The sequence below is a fragment of the Gopherus evgoodei genome, chromosome 17, assembly GCF_007399415.2.
Source record: "Gopherus evgoodei ecotype Sinaloan lineage chromosome 17, rGopEvg1_v1.p, whole genome shotgun sequence".
Taxonomy (NCBI): domain Eukaryota; kingdom Metazoa; phylum Chordata; order Testudines; family Testudinidae; genus Gopherus; species Gopherus evgoodei.
In genome coordinates this window covers 17,672,843-17,695,353 of record NC_044338.1, presented here as the reverse complement: position 1 = coordinate 17,695,353, position 22,511 = coordinate 17,672,843, and the positions used below count along the sequence as shown (strand labels likewise).

General features: G+C 41.3%; 2 protein-coding genes across 7 annotated transcripts; one reads left to right on the top strand and one right to left on the bottom strand.

The window, feature by feature from the left end:
- Positions 1 to 2,378: 2,378 nt before the first annotated feature.
- DERL2 (derlin 2) lies at positions 2,379 to 17,197 on the bottom strand. 2 transcript variants are annotated; one of them, XM_030536341.1, is made up of 8 exons: positions 17,073 to 17,197; positions 14,736 to 14,801; positions 12,188 to 12,261; positions 11,566 to 11,659; positions 10,762 to 10,957; positions 10,599 to 10,671; positions 9,182 to 9,272; positions 2,813 to 2,901 (listed from the first exon to the last, which is right to left on the bottom strand). In XM_030536341.1, the coding sequence occupies exons 1-7, from the start codon at positions 17,163 to 17,165 to the stop codon at positions 9,224 to 9,226; spliced, it is 645 nt and encodes a 214-aa protein (XP_030392201.1). In that variant the 5' UTR covers positions 17,166 to 17,197; the 3' UTR covers positions 2,813 to 2,901; positions 9,182 to 9,223. The 2 variants fall into 2 exon arrangements, with proteins under 2 accessions (XP_030392200.1, XP_030392201.1); XM_030536340.1 differs by lacking the exon at positions 10,599 to 10,671 and having other exon boundaries at positions 2,379 to 2,901.
- Positions 17,198 to 17,337: 140 nt separating this feature from the next.
- Positions 17,338 to 22,257, top strand: MIS12 (MIS12 kinetochore complex component). Of its 5 annotated transcripts, XM_030536829.1 has the most exons (3): positions 17,456 to 17,528; positions 18,169 to 18,235; positions 18,703 to 22,257. In XM_030536829.1, the coding sequence occupies exon 3, from the start codon at positions 18,741 to 18,743 to the stop codon at positions 19,374 to 19,376; it is 636 nt and encodes a 211-aa protein (XP_030392689.1). In that variant the 5' UTR covers positions 17,456 to 17,528; positions 18,169 to 18,235; positions 18,703 to 18,740; the 3' UTR covers positions 19,377 to 22,257. The 5 variants fall into 5 exon arrangements, with proteins under 5 accessions (XP_030392691.1, XP_030392688.1, XP_030392689.1 ...); XM_030536831.1 differs by lacking the exons at positions 17,456 to 17,528; positions 18,169 to 18,235 and adding an exon at positions 17,338 to 17,418; XM_030536828.1 differs by lacking the exon at positions 18,169 to 18,235 and having other exon boundaries at positions 17,442 to 17,528.
- The last annotated feature ends 254 nt before the right edge of the window (positions 22,258 to 22,511 follow it).

Below are 22,511 nucleotides of genomic sequence, written 5' to 3'. Positions count from 1 at the left end.
GGAATACTGACCATTTGAGGTCAGAGAGGGAAGTCTGGGAAGCCAGGCTATCCTGTTCCAGGAGTCCCAGAGCAGACAAAGGCCTAGGGAACAGCAGAGGCAGATGCTGGAAGAAACAGATGGTCCCAGAATAACAGTGTCTGGAAGAAACCAGGACCAGGAGCCTTGTAGTGTAGAGTGGGATGGGGCATAGCTTCCTTCCCCTCGACCCCCCGGCCATCCAGGACAAATTCTGGGAAGGAGAGCAGCATATAATCTATGTCTTCCCTCACATGGGTATAAAAAAGCTTAAAAGAAATTTAAAAGAAATGCCAGAAAAGAGGGCAACAAGTAAACAGAGCTAGGAAACAACAGGCCATGAAAAGTCATTTTATACTACAACAAGCCAGCAGCTGTCTCTCTAGCCACATAACTCAGGCAAGCAGTCTCCTCCTATACTTTCTATTTCTTTATGATAGGCACATGTCAATATCCCAAGCAGATTTACTTCAACATCTTCTTTAATGGAGCAGTAGGCCCGTCGGCCACTGACCTGGCCTGCAGCTTGCTGGTACTTAGCCTGACAAGCCTGCCTCCCCTTTATGTTAAGTGAAGGCAGGAGTCTGGGTGGCAGGAGATCGAACTCACTGCCCTGAAACAACGTCAGCTGCATAAAATTCTATGGTCTGGAGATTAAGGAACTGGTCTCGCTCCCCAGCAACATAAGTGGCTTCAACTGCAAACAGTACAAGTTTCTGAAAGTATTAAAATATGGGAAGATGCACGGCATAAAGACGAGACAGCAACTGAAGACAACTACATCATGAGGTATTTCAGGATAGCCTATGTGTCATTCCCTCATCTTTGAGGATGCCTCTAGCACCACACTTCTACTAATACGCTCTTTAAAACTTGACTTTGAGTACAAATTAACAAATATACTGCAAAAAGTAGCAAGTAGTTTCAGTAGACAAGCCTGGGTCTTGATCCTTATGAATGTATGCATATGCCTCTTGTTACAGTGGTTGGAAACAGACCTCCCTTTTACAGACAGATTTTGGTCCTAGCTACATAATTGTCCTTTAGCACCAACCCCTGCCTGCTAACAGTCCACCTGCAGATTAACAAGAGTCTCTGTGCAAAAAATTGGAACACGAATCTAATCAAATTGCCCCCTCCCCCTCCAAAGTTAGACCCAAATACATTCTTACCTCTCAAAAGGATAAAAGTAGGATTTAAAACACAGACCAAGCCATTTTCTAGACCAAGAGATTTCTGTAAGTCTCAAACTCTTATTTTTAGTGATATGCTGCCATCTGTACTAGTTTCCTATTATACTGAGATGAAGCTTTACTGGCAGACAGAAGACTACAGAAAACCACTCGGTTGAGACATGAGGTCCACAACTCACCATCGGCCCCCACCAAAACCTCAGAGTACACACACCCCACTCAATTTTTGAAATTCATGATTACGATGGATGGATACCTTCAGTGATGAGACGTGGGATACGAAACCTCTCAGATAAGTCACTAGTTCAAATCGAGTCCAGGTAAGCTGGTCCATTCTGTGATAGCTATTCAGTGGTCTATGTGAATGAGTTGATGTCACTCCAGTTCTTGTTGGCTAGATGTCCATATCACTCACAGCCCTCTCGCTAGCAGTCTCTGCAGAGTTCAGGGACTGAATTTAGCACACAGCATTAACAACCCTCCTCTCTACAGGTCATGGCTGAGGCATGTTGGTGAGGAAACCTAGCATTTTTGCCATGTCTCCAGGGCTATCACTGGAACCTTTTATTAACACCAAAATACACATCAGGGAGCTTTCATGTTTGCAGCAAGCATCTGTTAAACTTTCTCTAGCCTTGTCTTCTTTTCTATCATCTTCCTCAAATCAACAGATTTTGCAAGAAGGTAACAAGCAGTCATAAGACATTTTATTTTATTCACTCACTATCTCAGAGCTATGCATATCCCAGTCTAGGAGCTACTAGTCTAAATTATCTGGGAAAATCTTTCACAGCATTCTTAATAATTTGCTGACCACTTTGGGAAAAAAAAGAGTTAGATTTTTCATAACTATACATGCATATTGCATTTGCTACCGCATGTATAAGCATGTCAGTGAGATTCATACCTGGCCATATGTAGTTCAAAATAATCTGGATCAAGATGTGTTCTCAAGTCTGCAAGCTAGGTTCATAATAGGGCTCATACTGGAACTACAGCAGTCTACTTTCATAGAATGAGCAAGGTAAAATTTGCACCATCCAAAATTAAAATCCTGTCTGACTCAAAAGAAAACAGGCTTGGAAATTTAGTGTATTTTGCTTCATACCAGCCTTCAACAATGAGAACAGGGAATCACTTTAAAAGATCTCACATGTCTGATTTTTATCCACTGAGAAAAAAGTTAAAGCCAAAGTTTTATTTTGTCCCTCAAAGTTTCCCATACAGTTTCCTGTATCAAATAACTTGGAAAAAATGCCTTAGAAACATTTTTAAATGAGTATGCATAGTTTTGTTAACTGAAGTTAACAGAAAATGGTTTCCAGTTGGGTTGGTTGGTTGTTTTTTTGGCTCCACTAGATTATGCTTTCAGTACCGATACAACAAAACCCCTGGTGTAGAGAGACACTAGTAGTCTCCTGGAAATGTCTTGGATTAGTTAGACTGCCATATCATAAAGTGCTTCTTGTATTCAGAACCATAAAGCTGTAAAGTGTCCTTTCTGCAACAAGGAGAAAGAATTCCCAATATGGTACTTCAATTTAGTTCCTTCCAGTTACGTCTGGGTATTGGCACAGCCATTTATTAGCCTCCCAGGCGCTGACCTTCACCCCATGCAAATCCTCCTGGTCGCTCTTCGGGCAGCGGATTGTAATTGGGATCATCTTCTGGTGTATCGAAGATTGCTTTCCTGTAAAGCAGAAGTTATATGTAAATACACAGTTCACATTTGAGGCAAGCAGTCAATGTAACATTCTCATTACAAGATACAGTATGCAATAGTGTCAATCACTTAAATCCAAGTCACATTTGCCCTCTAGTTGAGATCCAGTCAGTTCATATGGGGCAGATCCTATGATGCAAGCCCTTCAGAATTAAAAGTTTAAATAAGAAGACCATATAGGACTCAATCATATAGGATTCAAGTTCAAATATGCCTTACGCCTGACAACAGGGTCAGTGAAGTTGAATCGGTAGCCTTGTCTACAGCAGCTACAGAAGACACATTAGCACATCTCTAGCAAAATATATTTAAATGTACTTAAAAAAACAGCATTAACAGTTTTCTTAGCCGGTGGAGACACAACCCAATTTAAACCAATTTACAGGAACATGCTACAGACTAGGTGGGACCAAGATATTGGGTGAAGTATTTTGAAGACCACCAATGAGGCTGGAATAATTAGTCAAGTCCTTGATTTACCTGAAAAACCTTCAGTAGCAGCCTCTATAAATATAGTTTTGTAACCTAGTTAACAGCACAGTTAAGCCACGGCAATTCTAGTCACTGAGCCATATCACCCTTTTGGCAAGAATCCTATAAAGAGAAAATGTAAAATTTTCTGACTAATAAGTCTAAGGCTTGGTCTACATTACAGAGTAATGACCTCTCGAGGTCCCTTCCAGTCCTAGAGTCTATGAGTCTATGAGTTAGGTTGATGCAAGGCAGTTTACGTCAACCTAATTATGTCAGTGTACACACTACAGCCTTGCTCCCACCTATGTAAGTACCCAAGTACACTGACATAACTCCACCTCTAGGAGAGGTGAAGGGCTTATGTCAGTGCAGTTAGGGTGATGCAGTGTCCCAGGAGACACTGTATTACTATAATGGGCTGCTGGCTGTCATTCTTGTCAATTTCTCCGCCCCCACTGGCTGCCCTGCGGCTCCTGGCTCCCGCACCGGGATGGCAGAACTCCCTGCTGGGAGCCTGGGGAGCTAAGGGGGGCAGCCAGGCTCATAGCGGCGGGGAGTCAAGAGCCCAAGGAGTGGGGAGGAGGAGCTGGGCTCCCAGCGGGAAGCTGCATGTGGAGCTGACAGCCCAGGCTCTCAGCCCTCCATATTGCCCTCTTATGTCGGTGGAAATGTTCCTCATGAGGACACGCATCACCTACAGAAGGAGGGTAGTGTGGACATGAACCACCAGAATAATTACTGCAGTGGTTGTAAGCTGACCTAAGATTTCAAGTGTAGACAAGCCCTAGGGTTCAGGTCACCAGGCAGAAAGCTTTTAAAGCAATCCCAACATGCCTTCTTTTTGATTGGTGCCTGGAATCCACTTGAAGCTCTAAGGTTGCTTGCTGGTTTCCATGCTGGATAGGATGAAAAGCAAGTATTAAGCTAGGCAAACAACAAACTAAGAAGGTTTGAGTACAGTTAAATTATTTAACATGCTAGTCAGCATGGGTGCTATGCTGTCAATGAAAAGATGGAGGATGAATATTTGTGAGGGAGGGAGCGGTAGGCATGTCGACTGGAGGAAAGAGTCTGACTTTCAAGTCTGATTTCCATACATGATTCACTATTACAATATGCTATTGCCCCAACAACTGAAAGATGTGAACTCTTAGCTCGCTCTATGCCATGTGTTAAATCAGTTGTCAAGGGAACAGGTTTATGTATGGGGAAGGGATGGATAGCTCAGTGGTTTGAGCATTGGCCTGCTACTAAACCCAGGGTTGAGAGTTCAGTCCTTCAGAAGGCCATTTAGGGAATTGGGGTTAAAAAAAAAAAATTGTCTGGGGATTTGTTCTGCTTTGAGCAAGGGATTGGACTAGATCTCCTGAGGTCCCTTCCACCCCTGATATTCTATAGTGGCTCTTTATACTTCTGAGATAAAAACATCTCAGTCTTCCACACATTTTAGTTTGGTCAACTAACAATTTTATCATTATCATTACATTACTATCAAAATGGAGTGGTTACTTACCTTTAGCAACTATAGTTCTTAGTTACTGTTGTTGCCCATATGGATTCCACACCCCACCCTGCAACCCTGTTTATTTGCCGTTCTCTTTATCTAGGATTCTGACTTGGCAATGAAACTGAAGGATGTTTGTGGCTCCTTTCAGTGTGGACAAAAGGACATGCATGGCATAAACAGTAGCCCATAGATACTGCTATTCAAAATATTCTAATTTCACACATGTGCACTTAGAGGGGGATCTACATGAACACCATATTTTAAGAACCACGGTTGTTCCCTGGTTCTGAGGTGGCTACCAGAAAAAAAAGCCACATTCATGTCAACCTCTTGTGCTCCTATGTGAAATACAGCAGAGAGTCTCTTGAAGTAATAGCTAATTATGAATTTCTTGTCATTTAAAAACTATCTTCCTTGACACATAGTTTCATGCTGATCAAGTGAACCAAAGCCACAGTTAATTCGCTCTACTGAAAATTATATGAACAGCACAACTGGATTGAAGGAATTTGAAGTGAAGATATATGCATGAATCTGAAACTGACATGCTCAGTGGTTGAAACAACAAGACTCAAGACAGGTAAGGAGAAACTTTGTACAGAAATCTTAAAAGCAGATTCAAATTGCAGAGGCACCCTCCTCTAAGCCAAATACAGGCTGCTCAGGGAACAAGAGCAAAAATGGGCTCCAAATTCATCTAAGCTACAGCTAAGCACAAAGGGGCATACTGTACTTGCTGGTCTGAGGGGGAAATTTTCAACTAGTGAACAGAAAGTGGCAGTCAAAGAAAAGGAGTCTTCACATCAGTCAGCTGCATGGAAACAGATGAGTGAACAGTACTGAGCAATGAAACAAGAGGACATGGAGGAAAAGAAGGAGAACATGGAGAGACTGAAGTAAGTTTTGGTTTAAGTATATAGGAAAAATGTCAGTATCAGGACATATGAGTGTGTTACCATAGAAAGAGGTAGGGAGTTATTCTTACAAGCCATTATTGGAATGCCCCAAAGGAAAAGGACAAGATATATGATTGTTCTACCCTGGTACCGACCTAGGTGCCTTCACACCCCTTGGTATGTGGCATGCACATGTTCAGAACAAAGATAAGGGGCACACCATGTTACCAGAAAAAGACAAAGAAAGATGATTGGTTAAATCTAGTTTCAGATTATGTACTCAATACCTATTACTTATCAACAGGCGGGTATAAAAATATAGCTTTAGGAGTGTAACTTTGGAAGCACATCTTCTGTGTAAGCTGAATGTAACAATGCTGCATGAGATGGCTTCCCAGATATTGGTATTCTATTGAACCTTTTTCCTTTACTATATTATGGGATTATGGCAATAAATCTGATTGATATAGGTTTATTTGGTCTCTTGAATATATTTCATAACGAGCCAAACAATTAACTATACAATTTATCAACATCCTACAGTCAGAGGAAGTCCTTTGGGAGAGGTATACAAACACAGAAAGTCAGACAAAAACATAGAGAATGAGGAGATTTCAATTTCATGGGTTCATCTGAAACATGAATAAATGATAAGCAATAGGCAAGATGAATTTGTCAAGAACAAATCATGCCAGACTAACCTAATTTCCTTCTTTGAATACAAAGCAGGAAACAGGAGACTAGGCAGCCGGTACTGCTAAAAAAAAAAATCTAGGGGTTATAGTGGATCACAAATTGAACTAAGCCAAAGTGATGCAGTTGCAAAAAATCTAATATAATTCTGGGGCATATTAACGGGAGTGTCATATGTAAGACACGGGAAGTAATTGTTCCACTCTACTCAGCACTGGCGAGGCCTCAGCTGGAGTATTGTGTCCAGTTCTGGGCACCACATTTTAAGAAAGATGTGGACAAATTGGAGAAAGTCAAGAGAAGAACAATAAAAATGATAAAAGGTTAAGAAAACCTGACATACGAGGAAAGGTTAAAGAACTGGGCATGTTTAATCTTCAGAAAAGATGATGGAGGGCCTGGTAACAGTCTTCAAATATGTCAAGGTCTGTTATGAATAGGATGATTAATTGTCCTCCACAGTCACGGAAGGTACGACAAGAAGTAATGGGCTTAATCTGCAGCAAGGGAGATTTAGGTTCGATATCAGGAAAAACCTTTTAACTAGTAAAACAGTTAAATAATGGAATAGGTTACCAAGGGAAGCTGTAGAATCCCCATCACTGGAGGTTTTTAAGAACAGGTTACACAAATACCTGTCAGAGATGGCCTAGGTATATCTGGTCCTGCATCAGTTCAGATGGATGGACTAGAGGACCTCTTGAGATCTCTTCCAGCCATACATGTCTATTATTATTTAGAATTAAATTATTGTAGGGTGGCACTAGAGACTATTTGGAAGCAGAGAAGTTGTGCATATAAATGAAGCAGTTAAGAATGATGGGATAGAATAGTTACGGCTTCCAATTAGCATTATTAAAAGATGTAAGGATGAATTTCTTACAGCTAATGTTTAAAGAACAGTATTCAGAGAAGAAATAATAGGTCAGTATAGTACTAAATATCTCTTCACATCTATGGAGAGCTGTGCAAACGTTAGCTGATCTTCATAATATATCGGTGATAGGCAAGCGTCTCCATTTCACAGTTGAAAGGCTAAGGTACAGAGAGGTTGACTTGTTAAAAATCAACAGACAAGTCTGTAGCTGAGTCAGAATTACAATTCAGGATTTCCCAGTTCCCAAAATCATACTTAATCCTGTAGATTATGCTGCCAATCAAACCAGTTTGAGAGATTTCACCTCTGGGAGTATCTGTTTACCAAGTGCCCAAAAAAATAATTTACAAACATAAGGAATTAGACTGGATATAAAAAATTATACCCAAGATCAAAACTTGAGCAAAGAAAGGGACAGTAAATATAGCTTTCAGTCTTTGGCAGTAGTATAAAACTTTGTGATGTTATGTAAGGCAAATCCTGGCTGACACTAAAATAGCTAAAGAAAGTATATGATGTTATGTTCACAAAAGGAGTGACAGGACACTCAGAAATATTTTCAAAAGGGAGGATGGAAAATACCGAGTTGAAGACAAGTCTACTGCAGACACATTTAAGAAGATTGCTATGTCTGAACATTCACAAATTTAGGACATGACAGAATTCATAACCAGTCTTCTGAACAAAGTGACTCAAGTAGTCCCAAAATATTGGTGATCAGACACTAGACTGATTCACTTAAGATCAAGTGAAGCCCTTTGGATGAAATCATAGAACAAGAACTGTCCCCCACTTGGTCCACAGGCATCCACTCTACCAGGTGAGCCAAAGGGAACCCCTCAATGGCGGATAGCTTAGACCCCATCTATACAAGGGGAATTGACCAGCATAGCTATAGCTATTGCAGAATAACTATTCTATTATAGTTATTCCAGTATAATTTAGTTATTCTGCAATAACTCCTGTGTGTTAGCACTCTACCCTGGAATGATTTTATTCCAAAGCAAAATAATTAGTCCAGAATAAAAATCACTTTTATTCCAGAAGAGTAACCACATGGGACACTTATTCTCAACAGCTATGCCAGTCAATTTGTTTAAAATATCAGGTTTAGAAATCAAATCTAGACAAGGATCAACTCAGCACTACACATCATTCTGAAGGCAAGAATGCCAGACAGTTTGCGGTCTTAAAAACTGAGGTCTTGTCTGCTCTACACAAAAGTTTCAAGAGGTTTATCCTGTCCTTCAGGAAAGTTCCCCATATCCATTCTAGTGTGCAGCATTCCAGTTGTTGCTATTCTCTGCCCAAGAGACGAAAGAATATGAATGGCACTGTGTGAACAGAACATAGTCTATTATGTGTTCTGTGATCCTTTTGGATGGTGGGGAGGGAAGGGAGTAGCTAACCAAGTGTAAAATATTAGCCACATTAAGCTTCTCACTCATTTTGCGAATTTTGCACTCTGAACTCATACTGACACTTTGTCCTAAAATGGGTTTCTTTTAACAGATTCAGATATATTTGGTGCCACCAATAGACAAACTATATTATGGATTTTAGTTAGCATAGGAGTTCCTGGACCTTTTCAGAAGTTAGACCATGTCTTAAGAGTGTCTCCTGGATCCTCTCCCCCTCTGGCAACTGTACCATCCATGTGACAACTACAGCAAATGGAACAGTATGATTAACTCAGTGCCATTTATATCAAAATTTCCAAATTTACTTGTATTTGATTTAAAAAAAAATTGTGTACAAACACATTTGTCTATGTGCTCCAAATTAGAAAGTAACACTTACAAAATAGATGGTGTTTTCAGAAGCCGTCCACCACCAGGCTGATTAGGAAAGATATCCTCTAAGAAAAAATATATGTGTCCAACTGCGATCCCTAGAATCAATGAAAAAGAAAGCTGAATTGAATTGGTGACTTTCAATATTGCCATTATACCACGTTTAAATGTTTCACTAGATTTTTCATGAAATTAAAAAAAGACAAGTTGTGTGTTTTGATACCCTTTGTAAATAGCATGATGTTAAAAGGAACTGAAGTAGCATGGTACATACTTACTAGAATTAAGTGCCATACTAGAAGAGATCTATAGCATAGCGAGTCCTATAAATACAAGCAAAGTCTGTCACAACTGTCTAAACACTTTAGTGGTATGGTTTCATTTGTACTGACAAAAAAGTCAAAATGCAAGCTGCCTTACACAATTAAGTCTCATCTCCATAGTCAGCCATGGATATCTGGCTCTCTCCAGGTAATGCAGAAGCAAAATACTGCATTACTTGGAGACGTTACAACACAGAGTATGCCACCACATACAAGAACAATGAAAACTGGTAGAACACAGTACTCTGTACATCAGAGCATGTAAACAATTAGGTCAAAACAAAAAATAATCATGTGCCTCCTTGCTGCTTTTAATTTTTTTTCCCTATATGGAAGAGGTTAATAGACATACTACCAATTGAATGAGCTGACTCCTTTAGCTAAAGGTTTGTCACCTTAATCCCTCAGAGTATAAAACTCACTATTCAGCTAAGGTCCCATTTCAGAACGAAAACTTTTTCAGAAGTCTTTAATGTGGAGGACTGTTTCCTCTTCCAAAAGAACTATAGAATGCATCAGACAATAAGTTGTTCAAAGCACTTCGGAAAACAAGTCTTTTTTTTTTAAAAGTTGAAATATCAAAGTTACAAATACCTGTCAGATGTGTACCAAGATAAACTGAGCAAGACAGGTGGAGGTGGCCTTTGGAACAGGGTTATACAGTAAGACCAATCAGATACCAGGAAGAGTATTGGCTCTGATACAATCACTCGTGCAATAAGCCAATCCCAGACCATCACTCCAGCTCTGAAGATTTCCCCAATCCAGTTTCTTCTCTAAAAGGGTGGCCCAATTTCTGCTCAGCTGTGTGCAGTGAGCACTTCTGGATCTCAGATAATTCCGAAAATCCTTGTCCTGGCAGTCACAGCACTTTCTTTTGAAATACCAGTGGGGCCAGTGCAAAGGATTATTGATGTGTGTGGAAACTAAAGATTCCCAAAACGCACACCTGATTAGAAGAAGTGACTCTCAGAGGAAGCAGCACAAAGGGGGAACTGCTCATGAGAGAGAAAAGATAAGAGATCCATCACCTAAACCATCCAGGCTAATCCTGAAACCATAATCAACCCTGTCATTGGAAGCTTATGGATATCTACTTACCTGTCTAGTAGTGCATCAAAGCATAAATAGCCAACATGCCTTGATAACCCCTTTCTCTTTGCAGGAAGAGGTACTAAGTAAGGGGAAAAGAGACTTTACTTACCAGTAGTTTATGACAGAGTGGCCAAAAAGTCTAAGGATTTCATTTTTCATAGCTTCTTACCCAAAAGATCCACAATGATGGAGTTCCCCAATAGCAATGAAAAGCCCATGAGGACCCAGGGCAGAAATGGGGCCTGGAAGATGAGAAGACCAAAAAAGTTCATACGGACGTAGGGATTCCTGCGGCTCCACACATACACGAGCATTATAGTAAAGGCCTGACCCAGGAAAACCAAGTTCACAAACAAGCCAAAAAGCTGGCACAAACAGTTAAAGAAAATATCAGTGCACATGACCAACTTGAAGAAAACTGAAATATGAATATGGGGGAGACGGGAACCTATGGGCTTCAGAAAAAAAAATGCCAATCATGGCATCAACAAAAATAGATACACCTGACCTTTGAGTCTATGGTTTTCCAAACAAACAAATATTTCCTCAGTCAAACAAGACACCTATAGTTTAATCCCCCTTAAATACTCCATGCTGCAAATACACTATGAGGGGTTTGTTATTACAGAAGCTATTTTACACACAGCATCCAGATAGTGTGGGGGAGGAGAAGGGGGGTAATTCACCTGGACAATAACATTTCCTTCAATCCTCATGATAATACTTGTACAGTTAAATAGCATCTTTCAATCTAGGAGCTCATCTTTATAGCCTTAACTCAAATATTTAAGTGCAAAAGATCAATTCCACATTTAATAGTAACCACAAGATCTGGAAAGTTTTGAAGCCCACTTAAAATAGAGTCATTCAGACCTCATTACACAAAGTATTTCTCTATTCATTGACTTTCAAAGCACAGGGTTTGTGTCCTCCGTGTTAATCGTAGCTGTATTAAAACAGTAAAAAAGGATACAGTCATTAAAAGTCCACCAAAAAGGAACATAAATACAAAGTCTGCCGTCCGACCTCGGAAAGACCCTTCCTCAAGCATTCGGCAGTAACGATATCTGAAGGAGTAGGTCAGGAAAGTCTGATACTAATCACATTCAGCAGAAAGAGTAAGAAAAAAAATAGCTGTTTACATACATTCACATAGGTTTTATATAGAGAATTCATAAACATCTTTCACAATTGAAGGATTTTTATAGTAGATTATAAAGCAAGTATTGAACTTACATGAAGTAAATTTGATAGTCTCAGTCCAGTTCTGAGTTAGTGGACAAGTATTCACACCACAGAAAAAATACCTGCTCAATTAGCAGTCTTACTGGCTATTTAGCAGAAAAGTCTGGTACTACAGAATGAATTCTCACTCCTAGTAGTGTGCATTCCAAAATCAAGATGGAAACAATGAAAGCTCACGGAAAAAGAATTACTGAATTAGGTATTTAGGATGAAATCCTGGCTCCACTGAAGTCAGTGGCGCAGGACTCCCACTAAGTCACAAAGTGGTGCAGAACTGGACCCTTATACAGTAACACTGACACACCGTTTTGCATTCTAAAGAGGTGAGATACACTTTTTATAAAGGATACAAAAAAATCATATTAAATAAAAAATTAAATCCAACTGGCCCAAAAAATAAGTAGTTTGTAATCAACCGCCATACCTGTCAGAATAAGAGGAAAGCAGATTAAGACAACTTAAATATAAATGGTGCCCATCTCAAGTATTTAAATTCTCTACACAGAGAATACAGAAAAGTTTCTGTTTAATCCACACAAGCTAAAAGAACTTCATGAAAATGGTTTTTGAACATTGTAATAAGCCAATTTAATGATCTTTTTCAATAGTCTGAGACTCTAAAATTCAGTAAACCGTACTACTTTGCATTCATGACTTGGGAATACATTGCTATACTCAAATTTTCCAGGTAATCAAAGGCATATTTAAAAACAAAGTATAACAAATATTTTGTTCATCCTGGCAGTTTAGTTTTAATTCTATGCAATACTTAATAGTATATAGTATTAGTGAATATAAGGTAACATATTTTGTAAAAATAGCAAACTCTTGGTCTTATAAGACTTCATGACAGCACTTCCTTTTAATTTTTTGCAGAGAAGAAAATTGAAACCCTAAATTTTGTATGACAAATTTTGTATTACAGGGTTTGCAGGCTAAGTGAGTGATGCATCTTCAATTCTACCATATCAAAATTCCTCTCCACAATGAAATATAGACTTGGACTGAAGCAAGATTAGTTCATCTTTAGGAAAGCTAAAGCAATGTTTCATTACCCTAAGTAAAACATGTGGTCAGATTAATTTTTTTGAATTCTATCTGTCAGAGGTCAGTATGAAAAGGAGTAAGGACATCTTGTCAGCTGTATTTCAGAACCAACAAGCTTTCATTGTAAGCAATATTTTGGCTTTGTTACTGTGTTAACAGTTGAGCTGAATCAGTCAGATACATCTTTGCCCCTTGAAACAATCTTTCAGAAGAATCTTTAGTTTGATAGGAGGCGTAGCTCTTTCGGCACCCCTGCCCTGCCTCCTCCCCCAGCATGCCCTGGCTGCTTCACTTCTCCCACCTCCCAGGCTTGCGGTGCCTAAGCTGATTGGTGCTGCAAGCCTGGGAGGCACAAGTGAAGCAGCCATGGCATGCTCGGGAAGGAGGCAGAGCAGGGGTGAGCTGGGGCGGGGGTTGCCTCAGAGTGGGGGGGATGGGGAGCTGCCATGGGGGGGGCACCTCAGGGCAGGGGCACAGGGGAGGGAGGGTGCAAGCACCAGCCCTGAAGACAGGACTTCCTCTTCTCTGACACAGCATCAAGCTGGGTCAGACCCACCCCTAGATTTCTCCCCTGGCTGTAAGAAGCTCTGCAAACTCCTCACACACACAGTTCCTGCATCCATTGCCCCTCAGCTGCAGGGGGAGGTACTCCTGTACAGGGAGCTGCTCCCCCTCAACGCAACCCTAATGCATCCAGACCCCTCTGCCAAACCTCACGCCCCTGAACTCAGAACCCCGCCCCCCCGATGAGCCCCACTCCCACTGCACTTGGACCACCGAGATGAACCATATGCACCAGGATCTTCACCCCACTGAGCCCCAACCACCTACACCTGAATTTCCACCCTACTCAGCCCCACTCCCCCAGCATCTGAACCCCCCCACTGAGCCCCCCACACCTAGACACCCTGCCAAGCTCTATTCCCCCCACCCACAGAACCCCCACTGCTGACCCCCAACCACCTTCATCTGGACCCCCCTGAAGAGTCCCCCAACAGGCCCCCGTGCATCCAGATCCCCTCCACACCCAAATCTCCCACTGAGCTGCCCGCACCCAGATTGCCCCACACAGAACTCTCTCAACCCACATCCAGATCCCCCTATACTTGGATCCTGCCTTGCTAAACCTTCCTGCTCACACAGAGGAGCAGGGCCCTGGGGTGTTTCTGGGGGCAGGTCGGGTCCTTGTGCTGTGTCTGGGTTGGATGCAACCTCACTGCTGAGTCCATGTCCCGGCGGGGAGCTGCAGTGTCATCTCCCACCTCTGTGCAACTCAATGGCCTGTGCTCGCTAGTGCCATGCTGGAGCCTCCATATTTATTTGACCAATAAAATTTGCAGAATTTTAAAATATTGTGCACAGAATTTTAATTTTTTTTGACACAGAATGCCCTCAGGAGTAAAAGATAGCTCCACAAATGTGTGTGCAAGCCAATACAGTTTTTGAGCTACTGTTTGAACAATAAAAGCAGCAAAGAATCCTGTGGCACCTTATAGACTAACAGACGTTTTGGAGCATGAGCTTTCGTGGGTGAATACCCACTTCCTCAGGATATTCACCCACGAAAGCTCATGCTCCAAAACGTCTGTTAGTCTATAAGGTGCCACAGGATTCTTTGCTGCTTTTACAGATCCAGACTAACATGGCTACCCCCTGATGTTTGAACAATGTGACCTATCAAAGCAATGAGTTTTTACTGCTACTTACCATCACTTGAATGTTATTAGAAACCTTCCGGGGAAAAAAAAGATATTCCAATATTCTCAATGTGAAGTTGTGAAAACAAGTGTTGCAAGTTTAATCATTTTCTTACAGGGATGACAACATTTAATATTTAGAAAAAATACTTACTTGAAAGTGTTTAAATATTAATTCGGGGTTAAAATACAGTTGAAATGGTGTGATTAGTTCTAGTTGCTGAAATACAAGAGAAAATATGTGACAAGATCAATCCATTAAAGTCCACTTCATTTACTTTAGAGATACAAATAACCTGTCAGTGGTACATTAATATCTCATGTTCTCTTATTTTAAAAATTATGTGCAAAGCCTAAATTCAGCCAACATATTCAACCTTATGTTCCTTTTACAGTCATGCTTGCCCTCCTCCTCTGCCTCCCCCATTTTGTCCCATGCCTACTTATTACATCTTAGTCCTGTTTAGATTTCAAGCTCTTTGGTTTAGTGGCTATCTTCCATTTCATATTTGTAAAGCACAAAATGGTCCAGAGATCTGGATTTGGCTCATTTTACATCTGTAAAAGTTTCATTTCACATGTAGGGCTCTGTAGAGCCATGAAACAGAATAGTCTTGATGGGGCCTCTGACCACTACTATGACTATATCATTATTCATTATATAAGGCAAAAATGAATGATCTTTCTGCTTTAAGGAATGTCATCATCTAATATTTTTTTCCACCACATAAAAGCATATTCCCCTCTTGAATCTGAGAAATAACTACTGGAAGCTCACCCTAGATTCACCCAAAAACACTGAGTTTTCAGACAAATTTCTTGGCAAAGTCTTTCCTTCTCTACATTCCTTTCAAAATAAAAGAGGTTTCACAGCATTCCCAGGACACAAAAACTTCTTCAAAGACCACATCCAACATACATGTATGGTGCTACCAATGGAATGTTTATGTTGCACATTATGCATATGTGTCTAGAACATAAGAATGGCCATACTGGGCCAGGCCAAGGGTCCATCTAGCCCAGTCTCCTGTCTTCCAACAGTGGCCAACACCAGGTGCCCCAGAGGGAATGAACAGAACAGGTCATCATCAAGTGATCCATCCCATTGCCCATTCCCAGCTTCTAGCAAACAGAGGCTAGGGATGCCATCCCTGCCGTCTTGGCTAATAGCCATTGATGGACCTATTCTCCATGAATGTATCTACTTTTACATACCCCAAGAACTCAAATGGCTTCAAAAACTATTATATTACATTACATTTTTTAAACTGACACATTCATCTTAAATGAGTGTGTTCTTAGATTGCTTGTGCCCAGTCACTTGAATGTGGGAAACACTAGCAACCAATTTTCCATGTATTTGCTTGGCCATTACTTTAGTAGCTGTAATTACTATAACCATCACTTTATGAAAGGGCTCTGCCATATTTTCCACACTTCTCTACTGGCCTCATTAATAAGAAATTTAGTAAGTCTAGCAAAAGCCTGCCTAGGAATGGGACACCATTGGGCTGGGTGCTTAATGATTCTGCAGAGGCACGATGGTGAAACACCCTACACCTCAGAATACAGCGGCTCTGTAATATAGCTACCAGAGGATGTGTCTTGGAGAACTGTCCAACCTTCCCCTTCTCCCCAAAAACACACACATAGCATCTCATGTGGAAACCTGATTCCTTTTCAGTTCCTGTCCTTATCTGTGGTGCAACAGTTAATTGTCTTGCTACCCTCACCCATTTCAAGTGCCGGTGGGTTTGGATTTTGTCTCTGCATTCAGCACAGGCTATGTGTACACCTCCAGAGGGTCCTACAGAAATGATCCTCAACTAAGGGTATGCTGAGATCTTCCAGGGGGTACATCGACTCATCTAGATATTTGCCTAGTTTTACAACTATATAAGGCTACAGAAAAAGCACTAGAGAAGTAGTACAAAGTAAATTTCATACAAACAACGTGAGAAAGTCAGCAATTTTTCTGTAGTAGTGTGCTGTGACATTTTTGTATTTGTATGTCTGATTTTGTGCGCAAGAAGTTATTAGGTGAGGAGCATCTTAGAGGTACACAAGATAAGTCAGAGTATGGAAAGGGGTACAACAGTCTGGGAAAGGGGAGCGCCCTGGTCCTACAGGATAAGGGAGCGACAGAAGCATCAGAGCCCAATCAAGCCTGTAACTTAACCCCCAGTCTGCAGGGCCGTTTCAACCAGGATCGCTGTCCGGCGTCTCTGCAATAGGCCGAACCCAGCCGCAGGGATTCAGAACCAGCAGAACGCGGAGGGGGGAGGGGAGAGCGAGGCTGGACTCGGAGACCAAACCGGAACCGAGCCTGGCGCTGGCTCCGCTCGGCCACGCCTCAGAACCAGGCCGTAGCCCTCGTCCGTCCGTCCCTCCCCCCCAAGCGCGGGCGGGCGCCCCAGCTCAGACACAACGAAGGGAGAGAACGAGGCCGCCGGCCCTGCCCTGAGGCCCACCCCGCCCCCTCCTGGCTCACCACGGCGGCGGTGGTGAGGAAGCAGGCGGTGGTGTAGGCCCGGGTAACGGGCGGCACCTGCAGGTACTCCTGCCGGAAGGTCTGGTACGCCATCTTAAAGCTCCGCTTCCGCTTCCGTCCGCGCTACCGGCGCCTCATTTCCTGCCCCCCCCGGCGCGCTACACAGCCAATCAACGCTGCCTCCGGCATCCGAAGCCGGCCAATCCTTCGCTTTCTTTTATCTCAGCGGTTTGAAGGGGGGAAAGCGCTTCTTCCCGGGCGCTCTGACGTCCCTTGTCAGACGTGCTTTGTGATTGGGCGGGGTATTTTCTCCCCGCCCCAGGCGGCGCTCCGATTGGTTTGGGAGGTGGGCGCTGAGCGCGCGGGAGGCGCTGAGTGGTGGGGCTCTGTCCGGGGGCGGGAAGCGGGGGCTGGGGTCGCGGGGTCCAGGCTCGCTCTGTAGCCGCCGTGCGCCCGGTGAGAGGCCGCGGGCAGGGTCCCTACGCCTGCGGCCCCCTCGCACTTGGGAGCCGGGGACGGTAGCGCCCCCGTCCCAAAGGCCTCGGGAGCCCGGGCCCAGGCGACGGTTCCTACCGCGCCAAAAGGGAAGCTGGGGCCTGAGGGCCCAAGCAGCCCCCACCCATGGGGCCTGGGCAGCGGGAGGGCCACGGGGATAGAGCCCCAGGGTGCGGGGTGGCGCTGTGCCTGCTGGGGGATCTAGGGCAAGTCATTGCCCTTTCCTGTGCCTCAGTTTCCCCATCGGTACAATGGGGCTCAAGCTCTCACCTGTTTTGTGAGGCGCTTTGAGATCTGCTGAGGAAAAGCTCCCACTGCGAGCTGCCTGCTGTTATCTGTTTTCACCCTGCATTGAATTTTCTGGGAGCCTAATGCTGTGGCTAATTATCCAGCGGGAATCTCCCTTCCCCCTTAATTATGACCAATGTCAGTCATTTAAAACCTTCCCAAGGTGTCAGCCTGGCCCTTGGTCTGATCTGAAAAGGCTCGTACACAGTAGGGGTCTGTGACTGTTAATGGGATAAAGGCTGGTAAACTGCTTAAAGGGGGAGCTCATCCTATTATAATGGACTAATTGGGGTCTTTGGTCCTACCATGTCAGCACAAATGCCGGAGAAGACTTCTGTTGGAATACCTTCAGCACAGAGCCTTCACCTCCAGTGTGACAGGGAAGCTGCTTTTATACACAGTGTGACAGTTGTATTGATAATTATGTCTGCAGGGCTTTTCCAAATAGTTAAGATATGACATATTTATAACACAATGTAATAGTTACAACTGTTGACACAATGCATCACTTGTGCATTCAAACACTATAAAAGAAGGTTCCATTTACATTCTACAGAATTCCTCCTTGGACCTAATGACAATAGAATTTAGATTTTAATGTAAGGTTCTAGTCATGGTTAACACTGGTAATTGAATAGGATGTAGTTTCCTCTGAGTCAAAGACTGGCAAACTATGTCCTGGTGGGCAGAGAAAGGACTAGATTAAGAACCATATTCTTTAAATTCTCCTAAATTCAAACTTGAACTCTGCTCTTCATAAGTAAGATTAATGCTGTAATAGACTGCTAATACAACTCACCCTTTCCAAAATACAGATTTGTACTTATGTTCCTTTTTTCCTTTACAGATTTCCACATTGTCTATGGTTGACTTCTTTTAGCCAAGATGTCAGTGAATCCTATGGCATATGAAGCCCAGTTCTTTGGTTTTACCCCTCAGACATGTATGCTTAGGGTCTACATTGCATTTCAAGACTACCTGTTTGAAATGATGCTGGTTGTGGAGAGAGTCATTCTGAAGAAACTAGAAGGCTTTCCTGACTCTAAGATCAGTCCATTCCAAATCCGTAAGAGCACAGAGAAATTTCTTCTCTTCATGAAGGAGCGCTTTGATCACCTCTTCAGCAAAATGGAACAAATGCTTTTGCAGTTAGTGTTAAACATCCCTAAAAATGTTTTACTTCCTGAAGACAAGGTCCACGAGCAGTATCCCTACAGTAAGGAACAGTTTCAAACTCTGCAAGGTGAAATTGATCAACTACAGAAACAATACAAGGTTGAAGTGTCTGCTGGACAGGCCCTTTTAGCAGAATTAGAAGAACAGAAAATGGTTCAGGCAGAACTTGAGAAGACCCTCCAGTGGTTTGATGGGCTTGAGACCATATGCAGAGAGCACGGGACTAGCAATTTAAAGGAAAGCTTTGCATTCTTGACGCAAACTTCTAAGAAACTGCAAGATATACTAAAGGAAGTTGAAAAGAAAAACAAAAGATTGCAAAAAAGTAAACTCGATGTAGTGTAAAGGAAGTACTGAAAGGGCAGCAGAGAAACCAATAAGACAGTACAATACATTTTTTGGGGATCTCTCCAGAAGCATTTGTATATAAAGTTGGGGGGGGGGTTGCCCCCTCTTCCTTGCCATACCAGTTTTTGACTGAAAGCTGGTGAGTGCAATACTCTGGCAAACCGTCATTTTCCCCTCCTGAATTCTATAAATGCTGCATAGACATTTCCTTAAGTAAATAACCATACCCCCCTAAGAATGTCTAAATGAATTGTCTGAATGGTAGAAGTGCAGACGCAAAAGAAGTGCATTGTAATGAAGACTTCAATTCTCTGCACTAGTTCATTTAAGCAACTTTAGTAGAGCGGAAGCTTTTTCTTTAATGTACAATAGGTTAGAAGCATCGTAATCTTAAACTATTTTTTGGAAGTCAAGACTTGTCAGTATTGAAATATTCCATTTAGAAATGTAAGAATGTGACATCATAGTAAAACTTAGGCCTTGAGGAGAAATACATTTAATAAATGTTGGAGTTGGAATTAATCTAGACAATAGTGAGTGGTTCCTAAAACGGAGGGGTTAGTTGTTACTTTCAATATTTAAAAAATAAAAAAAAAAGTGGTTGATATTCTGAAGGAGTTAACAAAGACAGGACAGAGGGCCTGGATCTTTCCTGTTTCTAGTGGAAATATTTCACAAATACTAATCAGTAGTCACAAACCTATGTACAGTAGGTGATTATACCAATTTTGCAAATGGATAGAGTTAGTTTTGCTTTGAGCAGGAAGCGCACGTTGTACAGTGCTGTGTGTGATAAGAGACAGATATGAGCTGCAGCGGAATAACTCAGACTCTGGACTGCTTTGAAAGTTTTCTTGCACCATAGTATTTATTGTAGTGTCAGCACAGCATTATACATTGTGTGACTCTTGCTAAAAGCAAAACTTAGTTTGCATAGCTATACAATGGGTATACCCACCTACCTTACCATGCGTGTTATGTGGACTGATTAATATTTGCGAAGTCCTTTGAGGTCCTTGAATTAAGCTTACTTTATATGGACTTGTTCCACAATCCATCAAAGAAAATGTGAATCTTTTCATTGACTTCAGTGCCTTTTGGATCAGCCCTTATTTGCATATTAGTATAGTAAAAAGAAGCTTAACTTTTACAGGGGCAAAACTTCCTTACTTTTTAAAAGATACTTGCTTGAATGATGTTTAACTTCTTATAACTTGAGAGCTACTTAATAATTGTACATAAGGTGACAAAATATATTTTTTCAATGCATTCTGAAACTATACTATAAAATATTCTATGCTATTCTATGAAATTTGTCAAATACCTGAAGACTTCTGGATCAGCTCAGTATGCTCAAAGAACAGGTCAACAAATTTGAAGTGTCCACTGATTTTGTGAGCCCAGTGTGACATTTTGTGACTCATCTTGGGCACCCAAAGTCAGTGTCCACATATGAAAATTTCGCCAAAGACGTTAACTTTTAATGTTTAACACTAGTCTTTGTGTGAACTAACATGCATTAAATAATACCTAAAGATTTTCTAATGGAAATCATTCTAAAGTATCTTATTTAGAGACTCATTTTGTATGTATCACTTAAAACAATGTTCATTTTTCTGCATTTTTTGATCAGTAAAATCTAAGTATTCATTTCCCCACCACTCATTCTGACATGTAGGAAGCTTCTGTGTACTGTATGGCTGCAGCTAAAACTAGTAAATAAACATTCCAGTAACTCATAAGATAGTGTGATATATTTTTCTGTTACGGCACTAGAAAAATCTCATTCAAAAATTGACATTGCTAATGCAATTTTTTTCTGCAATATTACTATAACAAATCTGTGGATATTGTTTTGTCAGACAGCCACAAGGGAGTTTAGTTTGCATTCTGAACAACAGTGAATGTTAATTGGAATCTACAGCAGGACAAAAAAATTAAATTGGTAATTTAAATGTAAAATTAAGTAAACGTGGATGTCAATAGTAAGAGTACAGTGATACAGACATTTGGCAAGGCAGGAGATGAAGAATACAGATACCATCTTTTCTTCAGGGTACAGTTAAAAGCTCCTTTATGAGCCTTACAAATCTACTGTGTGCTTATTTAAATAGGTCCATAAAACAGTAGCTATAGCATAATCAACAATTATGTTGATTTTTTATAGTAAGAAATAAAAAATGTCCATGAGGGGACAGGGAGTGGTAGGTGAAGACACATCCCCACCTCAAATGAGACTGATGGTGTTTATCATTCATTGCTAGTGATATCAGCATTTCCCCAAGGAGTGGATCCTTCCTTAAATATCCCATGGACTATGAAGGGATTACTTTTTAAAAAACAAGGATGATGTTTTGAGTAATATAATGATGAATAGTGCTGAGGATAGAGACTGGCATGGGATAAAATGAGTACCTTTTATAGGTACTCTATAATGGTGGGTTTAAAATCTATTCACCAAATACATATTCTCCAAGCTGGATAAGAACAGCAAAACACTCTAACTGCACTTTACTATGATTTTAACCACGAACAATGGGTAGTTTGAATTTTGGGCACAAACACATTCAAATAGATTTAAAAACAAATAAATAATTGGGTTTAACCCTGCTAAAGGTGGTTGGTTTACTGGGTCATCCAAACTCCTTACTAATATAAAGTTGTGTCGTCAGATAGACCTGAGAAGTTTGTTGTCCATCTATTTTATCAGGTTATATATAGAATGTTCTCTTCTTTTAAGTGAAACAATGTTAAAAAACCCAGCCAGAATGTTAAAGCTTTTGGGAAGTTTGCAGGAGATACATTTCTACATGTACCCTTATGCAGACTGTATATATTTTATCTTTCTCTGCAATAAAGATACATTTGAAATACTTCACTACTTTGTATCAGTTGTAATAGGCAATGTGACTCAGACTACAACAGGCACAGTATGCAGGAGTGTTGTACATGTTGGCATGAATATGCAAAGTACTGAGGACCATTATACGCTCACCAAACGTATCAAAGCTTACAGCTTTATTTTTGTTATTAATGAAATTGGGTTGATGTAGTTCCTTGCATAGAGAGAGGTTTTGTGTGCTATTACACTACAGACAAATTGTATTTCTTTTGTACATTAATAATTCACGG

Coding starts and splice junctions, on each gene's coding strand:
- DERL2 (XM_030536340.1), bottom strand. CDS start 17,165: ATGGCGTACCAGACCTTCCGGCAGGAGTACCTGCAGGTGCCGCCCGTT. Junction 9,273..10,761: donor CATCATTGTGGATCTTTTGG/GTAAGAAGCTAT, acceptor CATTGATTCTAG/GGATCGCAGTTGGACACATA. Junction 2,902..9,181: donor CTGAAAACACCATCTATTTT/GTAAGTGTTACT, acceptor TCTGCTTTACAG/GAAAGCAATCTTCGATACAC.
- MIS12 (XM_030536831.1), top strand. CDS start 18,741: ATGTCAGTGAATCCTATGGCATATGAAGCCCAGTTCTTTGGTTTTACC.